Here is a 23,798-nt window from a genome sequence, read left to right as displayed (position 1 = left end):
GTTTGAGTGTCACCCTGACTCACACCTGCTCAGATGGACCATGGAGTGACCTCTAGAATGATTGATAATATCTGTACTTCATAATACTAAAATCTCCCCCCAGTGAAGAGCACAAGCCTTATTTACACAACACACAGTGTGCGTGGAGGCCTGTTTCCTTAAGGTGCATGTGTGACCTCATGCCCTCCTCTACATATGGTGATGTGGATCCTCTTTTTCATCCTAAGTCCAGAAAAAAAAAGAAAGAAAGAAAAAGAAAGAAAAAGAAAAAAGAAAAGCAACCTATTCACCCTTGTTTGGGGAGTCACGACTTTGGAAGTTACTCCCCATGATCTCCTTATTTGCTGCAAACAAAGTTTCCTTTATGTGACTACTCAGTGTAATTTCCTTTTGTGACTCACCAAGGAGCAAACTCACATTGATTTGGTTACAGTATCCCATTAAATTAATAGTGTATATGTGCCAAAATGTATGTACCATGTATATGCTGAAAATTAAAAAAAAAACACTTATAAGAGAAATTAAGACAAGTAAATTGATAACTATACTATCTATGGCCCTGGATGGGAAGCTTGAAAATGGTTATGATTTCTCTTCTCTCCAAATTGATCTAAGATTTAAGGCATTCCAAATCAGAAATCCAGTAAGATTTTTTTTTTTTTTTTGTCGTCACTTACATTCTGATTTTACTTTTTTAAATACACTTTATTTTTAGGACAATTTTAAATGCACAGAAAGAAGATGCAAAGATAGTACAGAGTTCCCAAATATTCTGCACTCAATCCCCTATATTAACATGCCATATTAGTATTGCATATTTGTTATAATTAAGAAGGCAAAACTGATATATTTTTTGTTATTTAAAATGCATAATTTACTCAGATTTTCTATTCCAGGATCTCATCCATGTTACCACATCAGAGTTAGCTGTCATCTGTTCTTAAGTTCTCCCTTGGTGTTACAGATTTTCCTTGTTCTTGGTGATCTTGATAGTTTTGAGGAGTACTTTCTAGGTATTTAAAAATATATCCTTCAGTTGAGATTTGTCTGATATTATTCTCATGCGTAGACTGAGGTCGTAAGTTTGGGGAGGAAGCCCACACAGGTACAGAGGAAGTTTTATCATATTATATCAAGAGTGCATGGTATGGGGGCACCTGGGTGGCTCAGTGGGTTGGGCGTCTGACTTGGGCTCAGATCCGACTTTGGCTCAGGTCACTCTCAGTGTTCGTGAGTTCAGGCCCCGTGTTGGGCTCTGTGCTGACAACTCAGAGCCTGGAGCCTGCTTCAGATTCTGTGTCTCTCTCTCTCTGCCTCTCCTCCACTAATGCTCTGTCTCTTTCAGTCTCTCAAAAGTGAGAGAAAAAAATGAGTTAAATAAAAAAATAAAAAGAGTGCATGCTATGAATATGGCCTGTCACTGTTGATGATAATTTTGTTCAGTCCGGTAATATTTGTCAGGTTTTCCATTGTAAAGTTTTTCTTTGTTTCCCCTTCCATATGATTCTGTAATGAGTTTTTGGAAGGAAATCATGATGTGCAGTGCGTACTTACACAGAGAGGAGTTATGCCCCTCTCGTTGAAGCGGGAGTAAAATTATACTTGGAATTGTATTTGGGATTCTTCATGCAAATTTTGTCTCATTGCCCCCATGTATTTATTTGATCAATTCTTTTATACTGTTATGGACTGATGGATATTTGTTTTGTATTTTGGTTTATAGTCCAATAGTACTTTATTTTGTTGCTTAAATTGCAGTTGCTTTAGCCATTGGGAATTTGTTCGTCTGGTCTCTCGATCCCTTTGACACACCCCGTTGTTTGAAGCACTCCCCTGTTTTCTAGTAATACACATGCTCCAGGCTCATATTGTATATCCCTACCCCTCACTTAAAAGCAACCATTTCTGCAAGGAGCCCAGATTCCTTTAACTGTGTATTGGAATTATAATAAAATTATGGCCACTAACTGACCTTTTTTTTTTTTTTAATGTCAAAGAGAAAGACAGATACCATATGTTTTCACTCTTATGTGAATCCTGAGAAACTTAACAGAAACCCATGGGGGAGGGGAAGGAAAAAAAAAAAGAGGTTAGAGTGGGAGAGAGCCAAAGCAAAAGAGACTCTTAAAAACTGAGAACAAACTGAGGGTTGATGGGGGGTGAGAGGGAGGGGAGGGTAGGTGATGGGCATGGAAGAGGGCATCTTTTGGGATGAGCACTGGGTGTTGTATGGAAACCAATTTGACAATAAATTTCATATATTAGAAAAAAACAATTTTGAGAAAGGACAAAGTAGGAGAACTCATATTACCATACTTGAAGACTTCTACAAGGCACAATAATTAAGATATTGGTAGGGCACCTGGGTGGCTCAGTGGGTTAAGTGTCCGACTCCTGATCTCAGTTCAGGTTTTATCTCAGGGTCGTGAGTTCAAGTCCCACATTGGGCTCCACGCTGAGCATGGACCCCTACTTAAGAAAAAAAAAATGATACTGATGAAAGAAGATACATACTCAGATCAATGGAACAGGATAGAGAGTTTCGAAATAGATTCACAAATATATGGTTGACTGATTTTTGACAAAAGCTCCAATGATATTTCAGTAGGAGAACACTGTTTTCAACAAGTGATACTAGAATAATTAGACATTTATATGCAAAAGTTTAAAGAAAGGAAACATGTCATATACAAAAATTAATTTGAAGTAGAGTGTAGAATTCACTGTAAACTTACAGCTTTTAGAGACCACATAGGAGAAAAAAATTCAACCTCAGGTAAATTGAAATTTTCATAGGACCAAAAACCCCTCAGAAGTCATGACTTAAAAAAAAATGATTACACTTTATCAAACTAAAACTCTGCCCTTCTTTTCTTCTAAAACTTCTAAGGACAATGTTAAGAGAATAAAAGGTAAGAATGAGAGACTGGAAACAATATTCATAAAACACATGTCTGATAAAATATCAGTATCAAACATATAATGAACTTTCATTACTCATCAACAAGAAAACAATGAAATAACAGTAGGCAAAAATTTGAATCAATACTTTACCACAAAAGATACATGATTAACAAAAAAACACATGAAAATATGGCTAGAATTATTCATTAGAAAAATACAAATTAAAACCACAATTATGCTGTACCCTTACGAAACTGGTTTTAAAAACTGGCAGCATTAAATGTTGGAGGGATTCAAACAAATGGAATTTCATACCCTGCTGATACGAATGCAAAATGGTACAGCCACTTTGCAAATGCAGTTTGTAGTTACCCACTGATGAGGAAATTATGACCCAGAAGTTTCAAGTTGCCAGAGGGCACATAGCTAACTGAGACTCCAATCTGATTCGAGATCCTATTGCTTTCTAGGATACAACACAGTCTTCCTCTTAAAAAGGAAGGAATCAAATAGAAATGCATACACATTCATAGAGAATAATCCTTGTAATGACTGGTGGCATTGATTTCCAGACAAAACGTGCATGCTGGTGACTGAAGTTTGCGGGATTCCTTCCTAAATCCGTGTGAGTTGTAGAAACAGTATGGAGAAGTTTCCTTCTTAATCCTCATCAGGAAAGCTGATACTCTTACTCCACCAACCTGTGCTCATAACGTGGCTGTCTCCACGTGAAAGGGCAGAGGTGAGGGGTCTGATGTCGCTCACGCTGGTGCACCCAATATTCCAGCATCATCTCTGCGAGAGGCTGGCATATTGGTACAGCCCATAAAAAAGCAAGGACATTCTGAAATGAGAGAGGAAGACTCTAGGACTTTAAGAAGTCTGGTTCTTTACAAGAAAAAATATCGTCCTTGTCTTTTGTTGTTCCTATTATGAGGTAGCCACACAGGGAATTCTCTTCTCACAAGTAAAGGGCAGTAGTTTGTAACAGTCAGAAGCAATCATCCTCATTTTTGTCATACTTGCACAGTTTCCACCTTTTGTCTCTTTCCAGTCACTTATCCTGAAATAGGAACATATAAATGATGTGAAATATACGCGGATGTAGACAGAATAGAAAATATTGGTCCAAAATTAAGGTGATGTGTCTTTTCTTTCCTTGTAGAAACTGTCCCTTTACACCCTAGGCTATCCCAGAGTAACTGATAAAGAAGAAAGCATAAAGTTGGAAAGCCTCTCTCTCTCTCCACATACTCATTGCCTGAACATAAGTCCTTTGGAAGTGTGTGTGTGTGTGTGTGTGTGTGTGTGTGAGATCTCTGTGTGTGTGTGAGCACACATATATGTGTATATGTATGTATGCCTATATATTTATGTGTGCATGTTTTTCCTATATACTTTCAGAAATGTAAATGCACATCTGTGATTATAGAACCTACTAGTTAGTATCTATTCTAGAAACTTACACTTGGAGAAAGGGATTTGAGTTATCTTCCCATTTCCATGACCTGTTGCTTCCTTTACGGGAGAGCCCAATCCAAGTGTACAAGTGCATCTGACTTCGAATGAAGTTCTGTAATAAAAGGAACATATTTTATGAGCAAAAATCTTTTTATGTTCCTGAATATAAGTAACAATCCTGTTATTATTATTATTTTATTATTGTGTATAACATAAAACAGAAAATTAACTTCATCCCGATTCTATTTAAATTGTAAAATAATGAAATCTCAGTTATTGATATTTTATTAAATACCGAGGCATGAATGAGTCATTAAAGAAGACTCCCTTCTTTTCACTATGTTTATTTTTTAATTTCTTTTCATAACTTATTCCTGTAGCTCAAAGATGAGTTCTGAACAAAGTCTGATTTTTACCTTGGGGTGCAGGTGTGATAGATATGAGATTTTTTTTTTTTTACCAATGTTGTCTTATATTTTTGTTACACAAACACCACATTTATTTCTTGCAAAATGGGCATCTTGAGGAAGGAGTCCTTACCCCATCAGATGAGCATTTCTATAGCTGGCTGGAAACTACTTAGTAAGTATTAAATAATCGATATTCACCTTGTACTTTAATTTTTACAAAGCATTTGCACATGTAAATGTTGCAATTGTACTTGTTCCTTGCAAATGCAAATGCAAATGTTCCTTGCATTGTACTGTAAGGAAAATGCAGTCTTTCACAGGGGGGTTATAATAGGTCACTCATTTCTTTTTTATTTATTTGAAAACAGTAGACACACAATTATTGATTTAAGGGGTACAGTAAGTATAGCAGTTCAACTTTCCACACGTTATGCTCTGCTCACTCCAGTTGTAGTTACCATGACAGCCAGTTTCATTGCCTACTCTCCACCTTTTCCAAGTGAAGAGACTGATGCTCCAGTTGATTTAGTCACACAAGACAACAAGTGAAAGGGGGTTAAATTGAGGGTTTCTGGCCGTACTTTCTATTTTTCTCCATTCTGCTTTAATTTTCACCCTCTGTTTTTATTTTTCTGTTTGTCTTCTACTCCTTTGGGAAGATGATGAAAGCTTAGTCACTCTACCCAGAGATGTGTGCATCTAAATACAAAGCTTTGGCATCAATTTCAGGGTTTGCGTATACATGGCATTAATTCTCAATGAAGATAACCTGTAGGAAAGATACAGTTTCTAGATCCTGAAACTCATACTTGGACCCTCTGTATAACTGTGAACCCCAAGTTGAGATTTCTTTTGTCAACAGATGCATCGCCTATGGGTAAGTCAAGAGAGGATTAATGAATACATCTTTTACAACATTCTGAAATTTCTGTAAGCCTATGGAAAGGCTGAAGATGTACTCAGTTATGGAATACACACTCATAGTTAAAGCCAGAGTTACACAGGCTAACACATCTCACATGTTTTCCAGTGCTTCTATAATAATTCGGGTTAGGATGAGTATAGCTATATAATATTTGTGAAAATGTGGTCACTATTCATGTGTATTCTATAGTTCTCATCTAAGAAGATGATAATGTATTTTGCCACTTAATGTGCTTATTAATTTATGCTGAACAGATTTCACATTCACTCTTTTATCACTCTAACATCTTTTCAATATATTATATTTTTATATAAATTCTTTACCATCTCTGTAATCAAATTAGGATTTAAAAATTTATCCTATTGGGGTGTCTGGGTGGCTCAGCCGGTTGGGTGGCTGACTTTGGCTCAGGTCATGATCTCACAGTTCATGAGTTCAAGTCCCGTGTCAGGCTTTGTGCTGACAGCTCGGAGTCTGAACCCTGCTTTGGATTCTGTGTCTCCCTCTCCTTCTGCCCTTCCCTTGCTCACGCTGTCTCTCTCTCAAAAATAAATAAACATAAAAACATAAAATAAAAATAAAAATTTATCCTATTAATATTACAATTATAATTGTCTTTTTTTAAATCTGAGATATAATGGACATATAAGATTATATTAGTTTCAAGTGTACAACACAATGATTCACTATTTGCTTGTATTGAGAAATGATCACAGTAAATCTAGTAAACACCCTTACCATACATACAATTTTGTATTGGAGTAAAAAGGAGATTAATTCAAACTTTACAAATGTCTTCTTTCTGGATTCCACATTTGCTTGGTTTTGTTGATGATTTTAAAGTTCTTTATATTTTTATAGCTATTTTAAAGCAGTTGAAAGCCAAGTATATGGACAGTTGGACTAGTACCAAAAACCGAGTGATTTTTACAGTCAATCTATATTTGAGAGGATATTAAATGATTACCCTTAACTTAGAATGTTAATATATACTAGCTCTTTGGTAGAAATAATAGTAAATCATTTCAATATTCAAAGCAAGGCATAATGATAAGGATTATGAAACATTTAGTTAGGTTCTTTGGAAGCTAATATGAGTTAATGTAATATGAGTTGGAATGAGCTGATCTTCAATTTTAAATTTATATAGAGGTTTTCTTTTACATCAAGCTCAGTGACAATGCTATATTTCTTGATTTTGTTAGAGGTATAATGATTTTTCTCAGAGAGGATGAAAATAAATTTCTATGAAATTGTTGATATGGGATATAGAGTTATCTGTGATAAAGCAATATGCTTTAAAGGTAAATAATTTTTTTTAAAGTTTATTTATAAATTTTTAGACACACACACACACACACACACAGCATGAGTGGGGGAGGAGCAGAGAAAGAAGGAGACAGAGAATCCCAGTCAGGCTCCCCACCTTCAGCACAGAGCCTGATGCAGGGCTTCAACTCACTAACTGTGAGATCATGACCTGAGAGAAATCAAGAGTCGGGTGCTTAACCGACTGAGCCACCCAGGCGCCCCAAAGATAAATATTTTCTCATTGCTTCATGTGTGACTTTACATTTGCTATACTGTGGAAATTCTAACTGTGGATGAATCAGTTGAGTTACATGAACTTTTAACCTCATTTCAATTGGTATGTCTCACTTTAATGTGACCACTGTCTGGATCCGAGTTAGCTGATGACTGTAAACTCTTCAAATCACTCGAATATTATTGAGTGCTAAGATTTAACCTACAACTAAGGGCTAGACAAATACAGTGTGGGGTAGAAAACAGAACATATACATCACCAGTTCTTCTTCATCTTCTATCTTAACAAGTGTGGCGCCCATATTCTTGCAGATATTCTTACTGTCTTGAAAAGTGTTGAAATCACGTGAAAAATGGTAACATTTATCTCCACAGCATGACCATTGAGTTTTACATATGTTCCTCTTGTGTCCTTGAAAACAAAAGATATCGCCCGGAGACCACTCGGTAAGTACCCTCATAGGCACCCCTGGGCTGAGAGATTGAGTCCTAGTTATTCTAGGAACATTTATTCTATGAAACTGATGGGCTTTATTTCTGCTTTCTGAAAAGAGCCATGACTTGGGAAGAAGGTCACATATCTTACAAACATCCAAAAATCTCTAGGAAAACCTTCTAAAAAGATTGGCATTTTCCCTCACAACTGCTGCCAAAAGGACTTCACAGTGGAAAGTAACCTCTGTATTTTTCAGACAAGGAAAATCTGTAGGTACAAAGCTCATCTTAACATAGCACCTGACTACGTACCAGTATTAAGGGGTGTGATAATGATCAGAGAATATGATAAGGGAGATCTACAGGGGTTTTTTTGTAGAAAAAAAATACCATTTTGAGAGATGGTGATATAGTACATACTGAAAAATCTAAGCTCTGGGAAAGACTGAGTTTTTTCAGTTGAATAAGATTGAAAATGGGGCTCTAGTTCGTTTAATCTGTGAGAAAATCTAAATGAGCAGAAAAGAAGAAGATTGAGGGAAATAGAGAAGAAACCTGTTGGTCTTATTCTTCAATCCATTCAGATTCATACCTGTGTTAAGTGGAAACACATTCATACCTGTGTTAAGTGGAAACTCTATGATAGTCGTGTTTTTAAATGTGGACTCGTCTTGCTGGGTCCTATTGTCCAGTGGAAGCTTCTGCGTTTCATTTGTCGTATGACCCTGGAAAACTTTATTTTATATCATTAGCTTGAGGGAAACCATATGGGACTGAATAAGAGACAACATTATAATTTTAATATGTTAGTTAACGTTCAGGACTAAGGACCATTTTTATTATTGTGCTTTTTTTTGGCAACTCTTCTCTGCATATGATTTACAGACTTACACCTCATTTAGTGAAAATACATTAATTGATGACAAGACATCTTACCACACCATAATAAGTGAGAACAACAGCAACAGTGAGAAATGAAAAGTTTCTGCCTTCAAGGAACTCACTCACTATAATGGAGATAGTATGAGATTAGAGGACTTTATATGGTGGGTGATAGAGCAAAGAGCTACTCTTAGAATTCAGAAAAGGGTTGACTGGCTAAAGGTAGGTTCTAGAATAGTGTGACAGGTCAGCCAGACCTCACATATTAGTGTTAATCTTAAAGTTGCTTTTTGTCTATGGATCATACAGAGATAGTAGAGTGAAAAAGGTAGACAATAAAATTCTAGATCTGTGCACTCAATTTTCTAAAGTAGACAAATGGTGACAAAATGACGCATTAACTTGGTTCAATTAGTACATCCAGAAGATATGCTGTGTACAAGGGATTTTAGGAGTATAAGGCTGTAAAGGAAAACAGAAAGCACATCATAAAAACCCCTTATATGGATATTAAGTTATTAATATAAGAACTGCAGTCTAAATGTTTTTTTTTTCTCTTTTTTTTAAAATTTATTTTTTTTAACGTTTATTTATTTTTGAGACAGAGAGAGATAGAGCATGAATGGGGGAGGGTCAGAGAGAGAGGGAGACACAGAATCTGAAACAGGCTCCAGCCTCTGAGCTGTCAGCACAGAGCCCGATGCGGGGCTCGAACCCATGAACTGTGAGATCGTGACCTGAGCTGAAGTCGGACGCTTAGCCGACTGAGCCACCCAGGCGCCCCTAATGTTTTTAAGTTCCACAATTCACTTGCAAAATATCAGTAATGTTCAATATTCTGCTAGTTATGTTAATGGCCTTAATCGTTATAAAGACTGCTTCACTACCCCAGAACTTGTTACTCCTTGAGTGTCATTGATATGGGGGTTGTTTAGCTTTTGAGAGCCAGTTAAAAGGAAAGCCAAATAATCAGATTTTAAAACATCACTTGATTGCTAAGTAAAGGATGAGTACAAGTGCAAAGATATGGGAATCATGAAGAATAATTCAGAGGCACAACTTCTTTCCCAATTTTTCTTATGCTGCAATCCTACAACTATAACATTACTAACTCCATACTTGGCTGTTAGTCACTTTGAACTCAAAAATTCTTATACAGCTCAATGTTTCTCATACAGAATCATTTTCTGAACTGTTCACTTCTGATTCTATCTAAGGAATATCCTTACTATGCTACTATGATAAAAACTTCCCTGAATGGTTATGTGGTTTAGTTTTCATTATTTTTGTGTTTTGATTATAAAAGGATAAAAGCAATATTTGATTGTTTACAATGCTACACAAACTGTTTGTAATACTTTATTATATGAATTCTTTGATATTTGCAACAACATAGAATGTTGGTCCTGGCTACGTGATAAAAGTATCTTGACGAATTTATTAATTTTGTTCAATAATATTTTTGGTTGTGGTTAGCCCTACATGTCCCACTTACTGTGGTATGCAAAGGGTGATTTTCTACTAGAACCTTTAAAAATATTCATGGTGAATGCTTACATTTTAATTTTTTAAATTTTTTAAATTTTTTAAAACTGTTATTGAAATATTGTCGACACATAATTTCACGTTACTTTCAGATGTTGACAATTTTATCTATTATGCTATGTTTACACAAGTGTAGTTACCACCTGGCACTTTGCAAAGCTAATATGATACCACTAACAACATTCTTTATGGTACACCTTTCATCCCCGTGATTTACTCACTCCATAACTGGAAGCCTGTACCTTCCACTCCTCTTCACCCATTTTGCTCTCCACCTACCACCTTCCCCTTTGGGAACCGTGAGTTTGTTCTCTGTATTTATGGGTCTGTTTCTGTTTTTTGGTTGTGTGTACTTCTTTAAAAAATTCCACATATAAGTGAAATCATTTGGTATTTATTTTTCTCCGACCGGTTTATTCCACTTAGCATAATACCCTCTAGGTCCAACTGTACTGTCATGAAGGACAAGATCTTTTTCTCTTTTATGGCTGAATAACATTCAGGGGAATTCTTATGCACTGTTGCAGGGAATGGAAATTGGTAAATTACTGTGGAAAACAGTAGGCTCCTCAAGAGATAAACAATAGAAATACCATACATTCCAGTAATTCAAATACTGTATATTTATCCAAAGAAAATGAAAACACTAATTCAGAAAGATATATGCACCCTTATCATTATAGCAGAATTATTTACAGTAGCTGAGAAATGGAATCAACCTCAGTGTCCACTGACAGATGAATGGATAAAAATATGGTGTGCATATGTAAAATGGAATATATATTTAAATTAACATATATCAGAATGTCTTTTATTTTTATTTATCATTTATTTATTTATTTATTTTTAATGTTTATTTTTATTTTTGAGAGACAGAGTGCATGTGCACATGTGAGTGAGGGAGAGGCAGAGAGAAAGACCGAGAATCTGAATCAGTCTCTGCACTGTCAGCGCAAAACCCGATGTGGGGCTGGAACCCACAAACTGTGAGATCATGACCTGAGCCTAAGTCAGATGCTCAACCGACTGGAGACACCCAGGTGCCCCAGAACGTGTCTTTTAAAGAGAACAGTTTAATGCTTACACATCATATTTGACTTATTTTTAAGGAGAAATAAGTATATTTCAAAAGGTATATGTTATTTTTAAAATAAAAAATACTCCTTTTAAAAACTCAAACTCTTATTAAGAACTGCTTTTTAAACCCAATCGTTCATTTCTTTTCTTTTTTTATTGAAGTGTAATTAACATACAGTGTTACTTTAGTCTCAGATGCACAATATAATAATTCAACAACTCTACATTAATCAGTGCTCATCAAGATAAGTTACTCTAAGTCTTTTTTTTTTTTTTACTATTTGACCCATCTCCCAACCCACATCTTCTCTGGCAACCACCAGCTTGTTCTTTTTTATTTAAGGGTCTTTTTGTTCATCTCTTTTTTCTTCTGTTTGTTCATTTGTTTTGTTTCTTTAATTCCACATATGAGTGGAGCCATATGGTACTTGCCTTTCTCTGAACATTATACTCTCTAAGCCCTTCTATGTCATTGCAAATGATAAGGGTTCATTATTTTTTTTTAATTTTTTGTTTTACATTTTTTAAAATTTATTTTTGAGAGAGAGAGAGAGACAGAGCACAAGTGGAGGAGAGGCAGAGAGAGAGAGAGGGAGACACAGAATCTGAAGCAGGCTCCAGGCTCCAAGCTGTCAGCACAGAGCTCGATGTGGGGCTCGAACCCACAAACTGGGAGATCATGACCTGAGCCAGAGTCAGACGCCCAATGGACCGAGCCACCCAGGTGCCCCAAGGGTTCATTATTTTTAATGGCTAGATAATATTTCCTTGTGTGTGTGTGTGTGTGTGTGTGTGGGTGTGTGTGTGTGTACCATCTTTTCTTTATCCATTCCTCAGTTGATGGATATGTGAGCTGTTTCCATTTCTTGGTTATTGCTAATAATACTGCTCTTACAAATATAGGGGTAGGCACACCTGGTTGCCTCAGTTGGTTAAGCACCTGACTTCGGCTCAGGTCATGATCTCATGGTTCATGAGTTCTGGTCTTGTGTCAGGCTCTGTACTGACAGCTCAGAGCCAGGAGCCTGCTTTGGATTCTGTGTCTCCCTCTCTCTCAAAAAAGAAATAAATAAATAAACATAAATATAGGGGCACCTGTATTCATTTGAATTAGTGTTTTGTATTTGTTATAAACCCCAGTCATTTATATACTACATGAAAATTTTTGCCATATTTTTACTCAATCCATATAATTATATAAACAGTATTTTGTGTTGACTATTTTTCAACTTAAGTAAATTTACTTTAAAGGAAAAATTAATACCACCACCATAAATGGAGTCCTACATTTTTCACCACAATGAATTTCAAGTAACCTGTAACTAGTAAAAAATAAATTATATCCATTGATCTTCAAATCGTTTCAAGTTAAGGATGCATGCACTATATTTTACTTATTTTATTTAAAAAAAATGTGTATTTATTTATTTTGAGAGAGAAGAAGTGCCGGTGCATGTGAGTGGGGGAGGGCCATAGAGAGAGGGAGAGAGAGACTCCCATGCAGCCTCCATGCTGTCAGTGTGCAGAGCCTGATGTGGGGCTCAATGTAATGAATTGCGAGATGAGGACTGGAGCCGAAATCAAGAGTTGAATGATTAACTGACTTGAGCCACTCAGGCACCCCTATGCACTACATTAAAAAAATTTTTTTTAATGTTTATTTTTATTTTTGACAGAGAGAGAGACAGAGCATGAGCGGGGGACGGGCAGAGAGAGAGGGAGACACAGAATCTGAAGCAGGCTCCAGGCTCTGAGGTGTCAGCACAGAGCCCGACGCGGGGCTCGAACTCAGACTGTGAGATCATGACCCGAGCCGAAGTCCGACTGAGCCCCCCAGGCGCCCTGTCTATGCACTACATTTTAAAATGATCATACTATGATGTATTTACTAAACTGAATTTGTGAAAAAACAATAAAATAAAAATAATGTTTGCATGAAACTCATCTCTCAGAGCTTGAAGAAAGAAAACAGTGGAAAAAAATGTAGCTTGGAAATTCTTCTAGGTGTTCATTAATGAATAAGGAATAAAAAACTTGCATCATGGTATCGTGAGGCACTCTGATTATATCAGTTGAATCATGCTGAGGTTGTTTTTCACCCTTCTTTCTTTGTTCTTCACCCTTCTCTCTTTGCTGTATTTGTGTGAGTTTTTTTGGATCTCTATTTCAATCCAGAAGATACTAGATAAGCATCCATTATGTGTAAGTTGTCATGAAAGGGGTTGTGTCTAAGGAATATAGAGGTTTTCAAAACTTCTAAAGAGTACATTAAAAATACACATAGAGGAGTGTTTCTGCCAGAATGGTGGCATGATTAGTTCCGTGGGACTGCTCCTTAGCAGAACCATAATGAATGAAAGCAATCATTAAAAAAATCAACCACTTGGGGTGCCTGGGTGGCTTACTTGGTCAAGTGTCTGACTTTGGCTCAGGTAGTGATCTCGTGGACCATGGGTTCGAGCCCTGTGTCAGGCTCTATGCTGACAGCTCAGAGCCTAGAGCCTGCTTTGGATTCTGCGTCTCCTTCTCTGTCTGCTTCTCCCGCTTATACTCTGTCTCTTTCTCAAAAATAAATATACCTTTCAAAAATCAACCACTTAAGGTCTTTGAAACTTGTGTTAAATATTTATTTAAGAAAATGTACTAAATCTTGATAAGAGCAGTGAGAGTCTATGGCACTTGAGCTATGAACTGTGAAGCTTAAAATTATTTGGTTGAGGGGCGCCTGGGTGGCTCAGTCGGTTGAGCAGATGACTTCGGCTCAGGTCATGATCTTGCAGTTCGTGAGTTCGAGTCCCACATCAGGCTTTGTGCTGACAGCTCAGAGCCTGCGGTCTGCTTCTGATTCTGTGTCTCCCTCTCTCTCTGCCCCTCCCCCGCTCATGCTCTGTCTCTGTCTCTCAAAAATGAATAAACGTTAAAAAAATTTTTTTAAATTATTTGGTTGAAATAAGATTATGATTCGTGGAAACAAAGGTAAGTAAGGAGGGAAATTTTAACATAAATCAGGAGCGAATAAAAAAACTGTTAATGGTTTCTTGGCACTTGGATGACATGATCTGAAATTTATTTGGCAGTTTCACTAGGAATTTGAAAGTTTATTAATTAGCCGGTGATTGGAATAGTACAGGAGACATGTATTAATGATTGTATGAAACATTTATGAGAATAAACAATTTAAAAAGTAAATTTTCTCATAAAAACATTTATGAGAATAAACAATTTAAAAAGTAAATTTGAGCTGCCAACCGGAGACATGGAGGTAAAGCCAACAGGACTGGAGAGTTCATCGAGAGGAGGTGTCATAGAGGAGAGAGAAATTTTCTCTACACCCAGCACGATTGATCATAAACGAAACCTCAAAGGCAACCTTCCCTGGAAACATCCTGAATGCGATCCAGGCTTTAAGAGTAAAGCTTAGAGCATTTTTACTTTTGGCCTGGCTAGATTTTAATTCTTTTATCAACACAGAAAGGGATTTTCTGGTGTCTTCTATGCTTTTGTCAACCCCAGCTAGTATTCTTATAATCGTGGTTTCAAATTCTAGTTCAGACATCCTACTTATATCCGTGTTGATTAAATCCTTGGCCATCATTTCTTCCTGTCCTTTCTTTTGTGGTGAGTTCCTCCATCTTGTCATTTTGGAGGATGAAAATAAAAAAAAAAAATTAAAATTGAAAAAGTAAGAACAAAACACATACATAAAAGCAAATGAAGGAAGCTAGTTCCTAGGTATGCTTTGGTCTGCTTGTTGAAAAAGGCTATATAGAATAGAGAAAAAGAGAAAGAAAAAATAAGTTAAAAAAATTAAAAAATTAAATGATGAAATAGAATAAAATAAAAAAATAAAAGTCAATTAAAAAATAAAATAAAAATAAAGAATTTGCTCTTTCTGTATCCAAGAAAGAGAAAGGAAAAAAAAAAACAAATAAAAAAGAAAACAAAAACAAAAACAGAAACAAAAAAAATGAGCAGATAAATGAACCAATAAACAGAATGACCACTCGATTGAAGTCATGTCCAGTTTCCTTTAGTTCAGTTTCCAGAACTGAAACTGCAGCACACTGTAGTCTGTAGACTATAAGCAGGTGGAAGGGATTTTTGCTGGTCTTGTGGGGGATGTGCCTAAAGGGCACAGGTGGGCAGGGCTTGGTGTTATGACTCAGTTCTCCACTTCGTGGCTCTGCTTTACTTACTGGGGTCCATCTGTGCGCACACCATTTCACTAGACGTGAAAATGGCTTCACCAAGCTTCATAATCTCTGGTGCAGGAACCACATGCCCTCACCGACCTGCAATCAAGCACACCTCCCCTTTGACTCAGGCCTCTGTCTGATCCTTGCATCTATTCTGTTCACGTCCAAGTTGTCCACTTGCCAGCCAGCACCTCCCTCCAGAGTTTTATCTCAAAGGAGGCTATGTTTCAAAACCCTGAACTTCAGAGACCCCTGTGGCTTGGACCCAAGCCAACTCTCTAGGGGAGTGTCTCACCAAGCAATGGCCGGGCACCGGCTTGTCCCAGAAAAATGCTCCCGTGATCACACAGTGGCAGAGTCCCAGAGTTTATGGCAAATCACAACACGCAGCCCACACCAGGTTTTGCTGCCCTCCAGTGTCTTTGTTCCAATATCAGTAAATGCGGCTACTCTCCACAGGGTCTGCCTGGACTTTTGCCTGTAGGGAGAGCACATGGCCTCTACCAAATGAAGTCCAATCAGGGGAACCACTTTTCCCCCTGTGGAACATGGATCCCTCAGATAGTGCTGCCTGCTCCTAGGGATTTGTCCTACTTCCTCATCAGACACTGCCAGGCACTGAGATCAAGACTTCAGACTTATACTCCACTGTTTATAGGATCCTGGCAGTGGTTTGGGGGGACAGATTTTTTGTCCAGTCCCCTACAAGTGTTTTCACCTTTTCACTCACTCTCTCTTTCTCTCCAACTACTTTTTGGGGGAGTGCTTTTCTTGCATGATCCTGATGTGCTGCATTCTCTCCCTTTCTCTTTCTCTCTCTCTGTCCTCTCTCCTTGAAAACGGCTCCTTATCCTTGGCTCCATGGCTTTTCACTCCCCCAGTTCACCTCTCTGCACCACATACCTGCCAAGTTCTCTGGCTCCAATTACTCAGATTTTTGCATTCATTAATCCTCAAATCAGTTTCCTAGGTGTTCAAAATGATTTGATGCTGTATGACAAAGCTTTAATAATCATCAAGACAGTATGGTACTGGCACAAGAACAGACACTCAGATCAATGGAACAAAATAGGAACAGAAATGGACCCACAAACGTATGGTCAACTAATCTTTGACCAAGCAGGAAAGAATATCCGATGGAAAAAAGGCAGTCTCTTCAGCAAATGGTGTTGGGAAAACTGGACAGCGACGTGCAGAAAAATGAACCTGGGCCACTTCCTTACACCATACACAAAAATAAACTCAAAATCGATATAAGACTTAAATGTAAGACAGGAGACCATCAAAATCCTAGAGGAGAAAACAGGCAGCAACCTCTTTGACCTCAGCCACAGGAACTTCTTACTAGACATTATTCCAGATGCAAGGGGAACAAAAGCAAAAATGAACTAGTGGGACCTCATCAAAATAAAAAGCTTCTGCACAGCAAAGGAAACAATCAGCAAAACGAAAAGGCAAGTGACAGAATGGGAGAAGATATTTGCAAATGACATGTCAGATAAAGGGTTAGTATCCAAAAGCTATAAAGAACTTAACAAATTCAACACTCAAAAAGCAAATAATCCAGTGAAGAAATGGGCAAGAGACATGAACAGACACTTTTCCAAAGAAGACATCCAGATGGCCTACACACACATGAAAAGATGCTCCGTATCACTCATCATCAGGGAAATACAAACCAAAACCACAATGAGATACCACCTCACACCTGTCAGAATGGCTTACATTAACAACTCAGGCAACAACAGATGTTGGCGAGGATGCAGAGAAAGAGGATCACTTTTACACTGCTGGTGGGAATGCAAACTGGAGCAGCCACTCTGGAGAACAGTATGGAGGTTCCTCAAAAAATTAGAAATAGAACTACCTTATGACCCAGCAATTGTACTACTAGCTATTTATCCAAAGGATACAAAAATGCTGATTCAAAGGCGCACATGTACTCCAAAGTTTATAGCAATACTATCAACAATACCTACATTATGGAAGGACTCCAAATGTCCACCAACTGACACATGGGTAAAGGAGAGGTGGTATATATATACAACAGAATATTACTCAGCCATCAAAAAGAATGATATCTTGCCATTTGCAACAATGTGGATGGAAGTACAATGTAGGACGCTCAGTGAAATCAGTCAGGCAGAGAAAGATAAATATCATAAGATTTCACTCATATGTGGAATTTAAGAAACAAAACAGATGAACATAGGGGAAGGGAAAGAAAAATAAGGTAAAAACAGAGAGGGAGACAAACTATAAGAGACTTGTAAATACAAAGACCAAACTGAGGGTTGCTGGGCAGGTGTTGAGTGAGGGGATGGGCTAAATGGGTGATGGGCATGAAGGCGGGCACTTGTTGGGATGAGCACTGGGTGTTATTTATACATACGAGATGAATCACTAAATTCTACTCCTGAAACCATTATTACACTATGTGTTAACTAACTTGGATTTAAATAAAATTAAAACAACAACAACAATGACAGAAAAAAGAGTAAAGGATACATCAGAAGCTTCTGAGGAATTTTGTAAATGGCCAAGTAATTACATTAGTGGTGAAGGTGGCATGGTTTCCTGGGTAGAACTAGAGATCATAGCTATGGAACCCCCAGAAGAAGAAAAGCAGTAAAAATAGTAATTCCTGGGGTATTGCTAAGAATGGCTAGTGGTTCAGTCAGTTGAGTGTCTGACTCTAGATATAGGCTCAGGTCATGATCTCACAGTTTGTGGGATCGAGCCCCACTTCAGGATCTGTGCTCAGAGCACAGAGCCTGCTTGGGATTCTCTCTCTCCCTCTCTCTCACTCTGCCCCTCCTCTGCACGCTCTCTTCTCTCTCTCTCTCTCTCTCTCTCTCAAAATAAATGAATATTTAAAAAATTCTGTAAAAGAAATAGTAATTCTTAAAGCAGGAGATATTCGGTTCAGGGCACAGATCCTGATTAACTTACCAATGGATCCCAAGACTGCAGTTGTTACAAGGAGAAGGAAACAGAGGATTCCAAGAATCACTACAGCGAGACACCAGACAAATGGCACTGAAGGCCCTGGCCAGAGAGAAAGTGAGACACTGAGGAGGTCAGCATAAAAAAAAACGACTGAATTAAAGACCAGGATTTTGAGGGAGACTTTCCCGTAAATTAAAGGCCCTAACTCTTGAATGTCCTCAAACTGGGATTTATAAGTTGAGAAGAACCTTGATCAGTTGGAAACAATAGTGAACCAAGAGTAACACGTCTGTGTTCTCCTCCCTACTCTGTTACCAAGTATTTCTTAGGGAAGTCACTTATTCTCACGTTATTAAAAAAAATCCCCCGGGGCGCCTGGGTGGCTCGGTCGGTTAAGCATCCGACTTCGGCTCAGGTCATGATCTCACGGTCTGTGAGTTCGAGCCCCGCATCAGGCTCTGTGCTGACCGCTCAGAGCCTGGAGCCTGTTTCAGATTCTGTGTCTCCCTCTCTCTCTGCCCCTCCCCTGTTCATGCTCTGTCTGTCTCAAAAATAAATAAACATTAAAAAAAAAAAAAAATCCCCTGATTCATCTCAATGGTTTAGGGATTCAAAGTGGAATATTAGATCTATACACTTGTTTTAAAAATGTAAAAATGCTTCTAAAATATATCACTTTCATACATAAAAGTAGAAATCCCTTTTATTGACCCACAATCAGAAGATATTTATTAGTTTGTAATATCATATGTTTTCATACATACATAAACATCCGCAGTTTCCTCACTGGAGTCTCACTACTGTTCTCATCATTAGGAACAGCCATTGCCATTACATAGAAGAAATCGTAGGGGGCGCCTGGGTGGCTTAGTTTGTTAAGCCTCCGGCTTCAACTCAAGTCATGATCTTACAGTTTGTGAGTTACAGCCGCACGTGGGGCTCCTGAAGCCTGGAGCCTGCCTCGGATTCTGTGTCTCCCTCTCTCTCTGCCCCTCCCCTGCTTGCTCTCTCTCTCTCTCCCTCTCAAAAATAAATAAACATTAAAAAAAGAAGAAACTATAATCACAGACATGAATCAAATAATGTTAATCAAGTATTATTTCTTGAAACATCATAGAATGAGTCAGTAGTGACATCAGGAGATTCAGATGTTTCCAAACAAACTGAAAAATAATTTCCATCCTTGCCTCAGTAATGAATGTATGGCTATGGCACCCACATGACTTTAATTCTCTGGAATATACTAACCACGGGTATCGGTTTTTCAACACGGCTTTTTCTTTAGAGTATAAGACACAGTTGAAGCAATATTGTGAAAGTGGGTAAGCTGACTCTTGGCACAGTGGCTTTTGTTTTATGTTACTTGAATCACATACACATAGGCTAAGCAATGGGAAGCTAGGTCCTCTACGGGCACTTCACCTTTTTCTATAGAAGATTCCATTCTCATTACCTTTGTCTGATTGGAACTTGAAGTGTAAGTTTTCACTTTTGAGTAAACAGGGATGTGGTCACCGCTTCATGTTCTTATTATTTCTGAGAAAGCATGTAAGTTATGAATGCATGAAGAGAGTTGGCAGGATAGGGTGTTTCCCAAATAAAGGAGATCAATGGAATTGTTTTCTGCTTACGAGGTAAAGTCCATCAGGTAAGTCTTTTAAAGGACAGAATCTTGAAAATAAGTTAGACATAATGTGTCATATGCTAAATTATAATGAACTTCTTTAGAAGAAATGCTTAACAAGGAACAGAAAATAATATCAGAATTCAGTAAGGGGGGGGACTGGATGGCTCAGTCGGTTGAGCACCCAACTCTCAGTTTCGACTCAGGTCATACTCTCACAGTTTTGTGAGTTCGAGCCCCACGTTGGACTCAACAGTGATGGTGTGGATCCTGCTCGGGATTCTCTCTCTCCCTTTCTCTATCCCTCCTTCACTCCCATTGTCTCTGCCTCTCTCAAAATAAATATAAACTTTAAATTTTTTTTTTTAAATCCAAAAGGATTTATATTAAAAAAAAAGAATTCAGTAAGGATTGGGGAAAAATACTTTTTTTGGGCATCTGCTTCTTAGGAGGATGTTTGATATCCATATATGTTGTATGTGTTTCATTCATCTCTGAGAAATTTTAGGATACAATTCTAAAAGACACAAAAATTGGCAGTTTTTTTTAAAAGTAAGTTTTGAGGTTCTGCCCATGGGTTTTCTCTAGACCACTGAAATTAGTGTTTCGTGCCATTTAACTGCTAATGCATGATTTTACCTTTGCAATTTTCTTCCAAGAAAGCTTTTTGCCTCAGATTATTTTTTTATCAGCTATCAGCATCTCTCTTTGTTCATATTTATTTATTTATTTATTTGCATCTATCTTTAGATGCTTAGGTAATTGTCATTTTGCTTGCCACTTGTAATTTTCCGAATGTGGTGTTAAATTAATTTTAAAAGATCAACACTGTCAACGATCCTTGAAATATTTACACTACACTTAAAAATTGTCCCTACCCAGAATAATACACAGAAAATTTGTATGCATCATTTGTATTGTAAAGATAATGTTACATAATAGGTTATTCTAAAATTTCTCCCTCATGATCTTTCCTGATATGTATTTTTTTCAATTTATCTTTACTCTTTCTGTTTTATGGCTCAAAGGCAATTCACTTCCAGCAGTCTCCTAAAGGCTTATTGTCACCTCTTCTAACGTGATGTTGGAAATGAGTGTCCTACAATTAGGACAATTTGGTTTAGTCGTCATCCAGTGGGTGTGTTGTGTTATTTCCATAATATTTGAAAGCATAAGCTAAAAGCAACCAGTTTTCCTTGCAAATTTTTGAAGAATTAATGAATTTGTTTCAAGTATTTTTTTTTTTTTATGTCTATTTATTTTGGAGAGAGAGACAGAGTGCAAGCGAGGGAGGGACAGAGAGAGAGGGAGACAAAATCCAAAGCAGGCTCCAGGCTCTGAGCTGTTAGCACAGAGCCCGATGTGGGGCTCAAACCCACGAACCACAAGATCGTGACCTGAGCTGAAGCCGGAGGCTTAACCAACTGAGCCACCCAGGCACTCCTGTTTCAAGTATTTTAAAATCAAACAAAGAAATTTATATGAACTAAACTCCTGATTCCATAAAAAACTTAAAATTTCTTATCATGACCGGTTTGCCAGCGTACCATCAAATTAAACACTTTATACGCATTTTAATTTTTCAGAGAATTATGCTTCATTGTTATCTTTTACAACATAATTAGATATATATAGGTGTCTGGATGTTCATAGTATTCAGTTGATGATATTTAATAATTTCCAACATGATAACTTCTCCCAGAAACTTATGATCATAGAGAAAAGTATTTATAATGCTTTACATATGTTTGCCAAGTCTGGAGTATATCAGAATGTGGAAGCCCTATCACATAAATAAGCAAAGACAAGACGTGGATATGAAAGAGAGAAACATTGATTAAATAATTAATTATTCGTATCCTACCTTCATCGATGTGCTCTTTTGCTCCATTAACTCACGTGGTTAATCCAAGAGATAAATTGAAATATTTGCCTGGAAAACTATAGTTGTATTCGATGGTAAACCATGAAAAATTACAGGAGATACTCCCCTTGAAAAGCAATTGTAAAATCTGAACTGGTTGGCTCATGTGCTGCAAGGCTAGATTTACTGGACTGCTTTTTAAAATTTCTATTCTTTGTGGGGCGCCTGGGTGGCTCAGTCAGTTAAGCGTCGGTCTCCGGCTCAGGTTATGATCTCACGGTTCATGAGTTTGAGCCCTGTGTCTGGCTCTGTGCTGACAGCTTGGAGCCTGGAGTCTGCTTCAGATTCTGTGTCTCCCTCTCTCTCTATTCCTCCCCTGCTCGCTCTCTCTCTCTCTCTCTCTCTCTCAAATATAAAATAAAAAAAAAATTCTATTCTTTGTAATCTCTATACACAATCAAGTGGCCCTAGTAACAGTGAGATGTGCTGAGAGCAACAGCTATAGATAAGAGTTGGTGATACCTGTGTTAGTGCGGTGAGCTTCTGCTGGCACTGGAGTCCGATCCAAACAGAAGAGGTGAGCCCCAATAGGCAAATGGAATAGATTCTTCTGGGCTCTACATACCCTCTGCTCTGGTGACCCAATAGGCTTCGGTGTTTGTCAGCTACATGTAACATGTCAGAACACAGTTCATATTTGAACTTCTGGCTTCTCATTTGCATCTTTGATTACGGAAATAGGCGGTTGTTTTTTTTTTTTCAGCAGAGAAGATAAAAGGACAAAATAATTTAAAGGGCCCTGCCCATTTTGCACAAAATCCAAACACATCATTGTTAAAAAAAACAAAAGGCCACCATCACCACTAGACCATCACTAACAAATACTAAGCTTCTAAACCTATCTCTATTACAGACACAAACCTTTGGGGTTGTATTTAAAATTTTTTTTTAACGTTTATTTATTTTTGAGACAGAGAGAGACAGAGCATGAACGGCGGAGGGTCAGAGAGAGGGAGACACAGAATCTGAAACAGGCTCCAGGCTCTGAGCTCTCAGCACAGAGCCTGACACAGGGCTCAAACTCACGAACTGTGAGATCGTGACCTGAGCCGAAGTCGGATGCTTAACCGACTGAGCCACCCAAGCGCCCCAAACCTTTGGGGTTCTAAATAGAAACTCTGCTTAACAAGACATGGAAATCTACCTTCTAAACTAGCATAGTATCAATTACGTGAAATTTCATGAACACTAATAGTCCATTATTCCTCACATTTATCTGGAAGATATTTTGAATAATAAATTCTCAAGTCTTAAGGCAGATTGAGAGCCATTCAATCCCTGGTTCCTTTAAAAGACATCTCAATTCAATTGCTTTATGTTTTCAAACTCCACCCCCCCCCCCCCCCCCCACATCATGGTATCTTTGCAGTCTGCTTTTCAGTTGTTCCAGCATAAATACAGAACATACTTGCACTAATTTTCAAGTCTTAATGATTTTTGGTGCCCTTCCCCTCGAGTCTGTAATTATAAAGAACAGAAATATGTTAGCTTCCTCCTTTGTAGTCTGAGGCAACATTCCCTACGATATTAAAAACAAGCGTTTACAGAAGTGTTCAAACAGAATGAGTGCAGTCAAAGGATAAATGGGGCAGCCTGGGAAAGAGTAATCCTATTTCTAGTCTGTCTATGTGTTCCTTTTGTTTTCTAACAGCCATTTCTTATGTTTGTCCTGCTCTCCCCAACCTCTAAAGATGTCACCACAATAGCCATCATGCAAGCTCAGCACTCAACACCATTGTGATTGCAATATTAGACCCTGAAGCTATTTGCTTAAGGCTTTAGTTGCCCACATTTGTAAATCCATCAAATGTTTCCATTCTTCTTAGTTACTCCTCCTCTTAATCAAAAAGTCAATTCTCTGTCCCACTTGTTGATCATTGTCTTTTCATTACTACACCTTTTTATAGCATTTTATCTTTTT

General features: G+C 37.7%; 1 protein-coding gene across 3 annotated transcripts in view; it reads right to left on the bottom strand.

Moving 5' to 3' along the window:
• Nucleotides 1–22,484, bottom strand: part of LOC132694724 (C-type lectin domain family 1 member B-like) — a 104,075-nt gene extending 81,591 nt beyond the window's left edge. The window contains exons 1-7 of one of the 3 annotated variants that reach the window (XR_013556866.2): nucleotides 22,340–22,484; nucleotides 20,379–20,470; nucleotides 18,333–18,428; nucleotides 8,300–8,413; nucleotides 7,506–7,657; nucleotides 4,371–4,477; nucleotides 3,173–3,967 (exon numbers count right to left, since the gene is read on the bottom strand). Coding sequence is in view for 2 of the 3 variants with exons in the window: in XM_060658392.2 (XP_060514375.1) it covers nucleotides 3,835–3,967; nucleotides 4,371–4,477; nucleotides 7,506–7,657; nucleotides 8,300–8,413; nucleotides 18,333–18,428; nucleotides 20,379–20,445 (669 nt within the window). In the remaining variant the exon portion in view is untranslated. Of the gene's footprint in view, nucleotides 1–1,661; nucleotides 3,968–4,370; nucleotides 4,478–5,044; nucleotides 5,647–7,505; nucleotides 7,658–8,299; nucleotides 8,414–18,332; nucleotides 18,429–20,378; nucleotides 20,471–22,339 lie in introns of those variants that run through there. The other 2 variants (XM_060658392.2, XM_060658393.2) reach the window with 2 other exon arrangements.
• Between the last annotated feature and the right edge of the window lie 1,314 nt (nucleotides 22,485–23,798).

The sequence above is a fragment of the Panthera onca genome, chromosome B4 (genome assembly GCF_046562875.1).
Source record: "Panthera onca isolate mPanOnc1 chromosome B4, mPanOnc1 haplotype 2, whole genome shotgun sequence".
NCBI lineage: Eukaryota > Metazoa > Chordata > Mammalia > Carnivora > Felidae > Panthera > Panthera onca.
The sequence above is the reverse complement of the archived record's forward strand: the minus strand, read 5'-3'. Positions and strand labels throughout refer to the sequence as shown.